The 8,245-nt window shown below is 35.9% G+C and overlaps 1 protein-coding gene across 1 annotated transcript; it reads right to left on the minus strand.

The window, feature by feature from the left end:
• Window positions 1-7,032: 7,032 nt before the first annotated feature.
• Window positions 7,033-7,557, minus strand: LOC122668364. The gene is made up of 2 exons (XM_043864944.1): window positions 7,371-7,557; window positions 7,033-7,246 (listed from the first exon to the last, which is right to left on the minus strand). The coding sequence occupies exons 1-2, from the start codon at window positions 7,475-7,477 to the stop codon at window positions 7,033-7,035; spliced, it is 321 nt and encodes a 106-aa protein (XP_043720879.1). The 5' UTR covers window positions 7,478-7,557.
• Between the last annotated feature and the right edge of the window lie 688 nt (window positions 7,558-8,245).

Below are 8,245 nucleotides of genomic sequence, written 5' to 3' on the forward strand. Positions count from 1 at the left end.
GACAACACTGGTTTTTTAAGGGTTTTTTCTTGAAGATGTAATCAAATTTAAGAAAGAAAAAAGAGGAAGAACAGTGAGGAATGAGAGTAAATAGAATCTCTATAAACTGTTTCTTTCTTTTTGGGTTTTACTTTCTCCATTGTTGTTGCTCGTTAGATCGTTGTGCATAGATAATATGATAAAAGTTTTATTACAATGCAGTACTTATCTCTCTCTCTCTCTCTCTCTCTCTCTCCCCCTCTATTGTCTTTTTTTGGGGTTCAGATGAGAGAAAAGATGGAAGAATCATGGAAGGTCTCTCTTTCTCTCATGTGACATCTGCAAGTGAGACGAGAAATAAAAGGAAAAGTATTGTTACACATCTTTCTCGTATGATGTCTGCAATCGAGAGAGTTCAAGAAGAGACAAGATGTAGGGTATTGTCCAAATAATAATTGATCAGCAACAATATTGTTTAAGGGAAATTGCACCGATCTACTAGTTAAATAATGCTATGAAAATTATTTACACAGATATTTATCAAATAGTTTCTCATTCTATATTTTTTTATATCTAGTAGTTATCAAAAAATGGTTTTCCCTTTTATTAATGATTTTATATAAATATGTCATAATGAAAATGAAAAGTGATACCCGCAAGTGATACTAGCCCTAAAGAAATTAATTACAAGTTTAGTTGGTTTCAAATTTGTTTTACATTCACAAGTTTCAAATTTGAGAAGATTTACTTAATCCCCAAAGGTAATTATTGCTTATGAGTCCCAAAAAAAAATAAAACTGATCTTTAAAAAATACCCCCAACTCCTCTTTGTTAGGACCCAATTTGAGCAAAGCAACCCAAGCCTTGCCCCTCTCTTTTGTGAGCTCCACTGCGGTCTGAAGTCCCAACTCCTCTGTAGCGCTCTTTCTCCCGTGCTTTCCTAGGTCAAAGCCATCTTCAATATTGTCGTCGATACTGGTGGTGATGGAAGGTTGCGCTGTTGCCGTTTGAAGTAGAAGAACTTGGTCACAGTAAACTGTTTCTTCCATAGAATTAGGTGTCCGGTCTTCAAAACTTGCAACTAAAGAGAAGTTTGTTTGGTAATAGGTTGTCGCAGCCTGCACTTGTTGACGAAACTCAATTGGGTAAAACGGCCCACTTAATTCTTTCTAAGTTTAGTAAAGAGGAGATGTTCCAGATTTTTTGTTGAAATAAAATACCATCCGTCCAAAAATTTGGGGTTCATAACGAAGGATCAATAGAAAAGACTCAAACTAAGATGAAGAACAAAGGAAGGAAATTGGAAATATGAGGGATCACAGCAACGTAATTGAGTCCAGGCCCGTTACCAATATAATGAAATTGCAAATGATTTAGACCCCTAAATCTTCCAAAATCCAAAATTCAGTTTGCCAATTTCTTTCCCCATCCAAATCTCAGAAAGATTGGATTTCACAGTGAGAAATTGTTGGTGACGCCTACGTAATAAGTTTTGATGATACGAAGGAAAATTCATGGAAATAAGAAAAAAAAAACTCATTCAACTCTATGAAATCTGAATAAACAAATTTGAAAATCGTGCATAATATAAAACAGTGAAAAGTTAGAAGAAATCCCCTAGGACTAGAAAAACACCTAAAAAATGGGGTGGGGGAAACCATTTATTTGATGTTTCCCTTCATTTTTAGGCATTTTCAAAAATATATGATATTTAAAGTATTATTTAAATTCAAATTATTTTATTCATTTTATTTTATGTGGTTATAAGTTCTCTTTTCATTTGTGAAAACACTTCATTTTGTCACCCCGGAGAATGCGATGATGAAATTTTATCTTTGGCCAAGCTAACCTTTAGTAGGCCTAGGGGAGGGCCATTTTTTGGTCCAAACCAGCTCTTGGCCCAGCTTTTTTAAGTCTCAGACTGGGTTTGTGGTTTTTAGCCACCCACCTTTCCGTAAGCTGATTTTGGTTGAAGTAAAAATCATTTTTGGACCAACTAGATAAACTTCTCTTGGTGAGCCAAAAAATAATGGAATGAGGATTTGCTAAGGCCTTAATTGGCTTGGGTTTGGTGAAAATTAGGCCTGTAAATGAATCGGATTCGGCTCAGATACGGATCGGATGTAATCGGATTCGGATATTTCCTGGTCGAATACGGATACCTCTAAACGGATTCGGATGCGGATTGAATTTGGATTTTCGACCATCCGCTTACACCTCTGCCTTGTGTAACCCGAACCTTCCTCCCCTTAGTGGACACAATTCACTCTCAATCCATAGTTTTAGATTATGATTCTCTTCTCCTCATATTCTAGAACCTGTTGAATCTTCAAAAACCTTCAAGATCATTATTTACTTAATTTTTTATAATTAAATATTCGGATTCGGATTTTTATCGGATTATTCAGATTTTTTTTCGGATATCTCTAATCGAATTCGGATGCCCCTAAACGGATACGGATGCGGATCGAATTCGGATTTTCGGTTATCCATTTGCAACTGAAAATTGGTATGTGATCTGAAATCCGTCTGTATTTTCACTCACCTTCGAAGTAAAAATAATGGATCATCATTTGCTTACATCTAATCTCATTAGAGGGCTAAGACAAGGAGACCCTGGTAGTTCAACACTTTTCATTTTAACCATGGAAGGATTATCTCATATCCTTCATTTTTGTCAGGCTTGAGGATTAAGGTTGGTAGATCAGCACCGGTAGTTCACCATCTTTTTTTTTTTTGTAATTTCTAAAGGCTAATACCCATCATGGAAAAACTCTTGATTTAGTTCTGAAATGGTTTGAGGACCTCTCAAGACTGTTATTATTGAAGCCTGATCTCAGTCCCGAAAGTGTTGTGGTGATTCTTCGATGGGCCATTTCGCCTTCGAAATGCATCAGAATGGCCAAAAAGTGTATATATCAGCTCGTCGAGATCTTCAATTTGATATGTATTTTTCTCTATGTTGGTTCAGTTCCGAATCAAACCAAGTGGGTCTCTAAGGACAGTTTTGTACTTGTGAAGTAGAGTTTTCCGATATATTGTAGTCATCTCTTTGAGAGATGTGAGAGTGAGTTTGTATTTGCTTCACATAAATAGTGGATTCGTTCTGTCGCATGACCTTGGATGTAGCCTTTCTTCTTAGGGGTGAACCACGTAAATCTTGTCTTGTGTATGTGATTGCTTTTCCTTTTTCGTTTTCTCCTGTAAAATCGCCATTTTGCCTCGTTGTTTTTCTAAGAAAGACAACATATAAATCTCAGAATGTTATTTGACAACAACACAAATTCAGCCAAATATCTAGGTTTTTTCAATCTTTAATAGGCAGTCGAAGAAAGAAATTTGGGCATCTCCTTGATAGAGTTATGAATAGATTAGAATCCTGGAAATCAAGCCTTCTATCGGCAGCTGGTAGAACCACCTTATTCATTCTGTCATGGCAGCCATTCCTACCTATTGAATGTTACCTGCACATTGGCTGACAAATAAGATCCATTCAGCCTCAAGAATAAATAGGAGCTCTCTCTCTCTCTCTCAGCCAAAATTACTAGGTGATTTGGCTTTTAGGAAAAGGTATAAAAACAGATAGTTGAAAATTCGAATTTCATTTGTATCTGTAGCCGTGTAGGGGTATTCGTATCCGGTTAGAGGGTATCAGCTCCAAATTTGGATAATTTGGAATATAATCTATTCAATTCGAATAAATATAAACTAAAAATAAAAAAATTAAGTAGCTAATGATCTTGAGGGTTTTTGAAGATTCGACGGATTCTAGAGAATGAGGAAAAGAGCTAAGACAACTGAGAGACATGGACTGAGAACAAATTGTATCTGCCAAAGGGGAGGAAGGTATGGGTTACACAAGTCAGGGGTGCAAACTTGTAATCGAAAATCCAGATTTGCTATGCATCTGTATCCGATCAAGTAATATCTGGATCCGATCACATCTGATCCATATTCGATCCATTTACATCTCTAAGTTCAGACCAAAATATGTCCTTGTTACTTAGACTGGGATTGTGCCTTCATTCAAACCCTGAGTCTCTATGGGCCTGTGTTCTAAAAAGCAAAATATTTCCCTGCTTATCAGATGGAGTTTTCTCTCTTATTTGATACTTTCTATAATTTGAGTAGGAATCTGGTTTGTCCACAACTCATAAGCTAGCAAAACAAGTAAGTAATTGACAAGGGTGAAGGGTACTTCACAGTAGATGTGAAGTATTGCTAATGGATATTCTCTATTATTCATAAAAAAAATTATATTAATTTAGGTTTCTAAAATTGAAAATTTTGTCACAGCTTCAGTCTCTATTAGACAATTGGTCATAGCTTCCAAATATAGTTTTAAACCATATATATATAAGATCTTAATTAGTCTCATTCAAAAGGTAACTCAAAAAGTTTTGAAATGGCAATAAAATCACAATAAATGGATGAGTTTTGAATTTGGCCTTCTAAAATAGGCTTATAAGAAAGAATAATGGGAATTACTCAATTACACTTTAATCCAGTTCTGTTGAACACAAACTTGAACCAATCAAACCATTGGAATTCTTTTCTTGGGTGCTGGCGTGTGGTTTGTGTGTGGTTTGTGCGTTTACCAATATCAAAAAGCTGCGTTTAGTGCGCGTGTGTGAATTTATAGTCACACATCGGGTGTGTGAATGTGGTGTGTGTTGTGTGTCTTTGTTATTCCACGGCCCTAAAAGTCGGTTAACCTTTTGGATGCTGACATGTGGTTTGTGTGTTTACCAATATCAAAAAAATACAAACTTGAACCAATGGTTTGTAATGAACGACAATCAAACCATTGGAATTCTTTTCATGGGTGCTGATGTGTGGTTTGTGCATTTACCAATATAAAAAAAGCTGCACTTAGTCCGTGTGTGTGAGTTTAGTCCCACATCGAGTGTGTGAGTGTGGTGTGTGTTGTGTGTCTCTATTATTCTGCAGCCCTAAAAGTCGGTTAACATTTTGGGTGCAAACATGTGGTTTGTGTATTTACCAATATAAAAAAATGCAAACTTGAACCAATAGTTTGTAATGAACGACAATCAAACCATTGGAATTGTTTTCTTGGAATTCTTTTTTTTGGGTGCTGGCGTGTGGTTTGTGCATTTACCAATATCAAAAAAGCTGCACTTAGTGCGTGTGTGTGAGTGTAGTCCCACATCAGGAGTGTGAGTGTGATGTGTGTTGTGTGTCTCTGTCATTTTATGGTCCTAAAAGTCGATTAACCTTTTGGGTGCTGGCATGTGGTTTATGTGTTTACCAATATTAGAAAACACAAACTTGAACCAATGGTTTGTAATGAACGACAATCAAACCATTGGAATTCTTTTCTTGGAATTCTTTTTTTTGGGTGCTGACGTGTGGTTTGTGCATTTACCAATATCAAAAAAGCTGCACTTAGTGCGTGTGTGTGAGTGTAGTCCCACATCAGGTGTGTGAGTGTGATGTGTGTTGTGTGTCTCTGTCATTTTATGATCCTAAAAGTCAATTAACCTTTTGGGTGCTGGCATGTGGTTTGTGTGTTTACCAATATTAAAAAACACAAACTTGAACCAATGGTTTGTAATGAACGACAATCAAACCATTGGAATTCTTTTCTTGGATGCTCCAGCATATGCTTTCACTTTGAATATAAATTTTAAGCCTTTATGTCATGAGTACAATGTTTTTAAATGGTTCCATTGCAGCATTACTAAGATCGTGCATGCCAGTGCATGCTTTCATATTGTCTGTCCTAATACTTGGTCAAACTCTTTAGCATGAATCTTGGGCATTTCCTTTATTTTTAATATACTTGGTTGAGTTGAGTTGAATTATAATTTCAGTGGGTTTTTTTTTTTTAAGGGGGGTTAAAGGTCAACAAAAGAATATATTAAAATTGAGAAATAATATTGTATAAAAATTAAAATTGAAGAATATATTAAAATTGAGAAAGAATGTACAAATATAAAAATCCAGGTATACCCCGATGATTTGATACAAGAGATAATACGCTAATTAAATCCTGGCATGAGACTCCACCTTCGGTATTGCCATTGCTAGAATGTCTCAAAACATCCAACAAATTTTAGAAATACAATTCAATGAAACCAATATCTCGATCTTTCTCAAACAATTTAAACAACATTCGAATGACAATATTAATTGTTATATGCATTAAGATTTTAGGGTTAATTTTAAGTTTTTTTTTTTTTTTTTTTTTTGAATCTTTTCTTTACAATCAAATGTATATACAAAGTGTTCAGATCTTAAGTTCATATAGTTGAATCATTAAGCTTTCCAAGTTCCAAAAACCTTAAAAACAACACTTGGTTTCAGTAAACAAGATAATAAGCCCCAAGTTTCCACCTATAAGCTAAAGAGAGTAATAGTCATAAGTAGAAACCCTAAAAAAGGGCGTAGCTAGTGCAGGAAGTTCCTACCACTGCGTAGTCTGGGGAGGGTCATAATGTACACAGCTTTACCCCTGCCTTCACAGATATGCTATTTCCATATTCGAACCCGTGATCACTTGGTCACAATTATGGAGCAAGCCATAAATAGAAACCCCCTTAGCAGCCTAAAAATGAAACAGGGTCATCCATCTTAATCTCAATGGCCCATATTGATTCACCATCACTATTAAATGAAACCTTAAAAACAGTGGGCAAGAAATTAAACAGATAAACAGAAACAAAAAAGATTCATCACTTGGGTTGGGTCTACATTCATGCATTAATATTGAACACTCATTTCCTTATGGTTTTACAACTCACAAAAGTAATGCCTTTTCACTTCCTTCACCAAAAAAGGAAATATCTGAAATTGACCAGTCAAAGAGACAGATTTAAAAGGGTCAGTCAAAGAAAAAATCTTTGAATGGGATGTGCATTAACTTGATTGATATTTCTTTACTTTGACTATCCATACACATCACTAAAATATTAAAAAAAAAAAAAAAAAAAAAAAAAAAGAAGGCCAAGAATATTAACATACTAAATTTATAAATAATTAGACCCAAAAAAACAAGAAAAAAAAAACAAAAATTAGAACATGAATCAGAACTCAAGAAGAAGAATCGAATTTGTAGTGCTTATCAACGGCAACCATTACATCCCAAGTGCAACTGAGACCCTTTGGTATGGTAACAAGATCTCCGGCACCGAACTCAACAAACTCCGGCGACCCTTTTGTGTAAGCTTTCACTTTTCCTCTCAGTAAATAACATGTCTCTTCTGCATCAAATTTCAGAGGGAATTTCCCCGGCGGACATCCCCATCTTTTGTTGATGACAAACAACAAGATATTAACAAGAACCAAACAACAACATGAGAACCACTCAAAGAATGAAGAATTTTTTTTTTTTTTTGTATTTTCATGAAGAGAAGAGAAAGAGAACTTACTTGGGCCATGACTTGATACCCAGTTCAGATAAGCGTGATTCAGATGGATTTCTCTCTACAGTGATACTAAGATTATTGATTGTTGAGCTGGGCTTGGACTCCATCATAGAAGAAGAAGAAGAAGAAGAAAGGAGAAGATAAGAACGCAAAGAGTGGAGGGAGTGATGGGTTGTGTTGAGTTTTCTTTTCTGATCTATTTTATTAGCTCTCTTTGGATATATATATTATGGGAAAGAAGGAATCTTTGTAGAATAAGAAGACCTCTAGAGGTCCGGACGTGAGAAGAGACTACAAGAAGAAGAATCAAATCAATTTGAGATGCCATGATGGGGTTAGTTTTCCATGCAACATATAGCATGTAAGATGATGGTTGAGATTGAATTGTTGACGTTAATTTCAAAGATCACAGAAACAGATTCTGATCTAATGGGTTTTCTGATGGGGTTTATGATATGGTGGGACCTTGTTTTTAAGTTGGGATGATAATCAGTGGATGAGATTTTGCCCCGAGTAATTTTTTTGTTTGTCGGCGATATTTTGCGCGGAGAAACCGAGTGGTGACCTTTTTGGGGAACTGTGTGTCGTGTGTCCCTATGTCTATCTAGTCAAAGGGTTGACCAGATTATCTGGACTGATAGAGAACACTTGTCAGTGTATCAGTGGGCAGTGATTTTGAACGTTTGACTGACACATTGGCTATTGGCGCCTCCTCAGCTCTCTCCATATATGTATCAAAACCCTCTCCAATTACCCCATGGTGCAGAACGGTGTAGTTCGGGGTGGAGATGTTGACACCTACAGGTGCAACATCCAACGATATCGAACTCAAGAAGAAAGAAAGAGAAAAACCAGTAAAGTATAATGCTCGATTATTT

Source organism: Telopea speciosissima, chromosome 7 (assembly GCF_018873765.1).
Source record: "Telopea speciosissima isolate NSW1024214 ecotype Mountain lineage chromosome 7, Tspe_v1, whole genome shotgun sequence".
Classification (NCBI taxonomy): domain Eukaryota; kingdom Viridiplantae; phylum Streptophyta; class Magnoliopsida; order Proteales; family Proteaceae; genus Telopea; species Telopea speciosissima.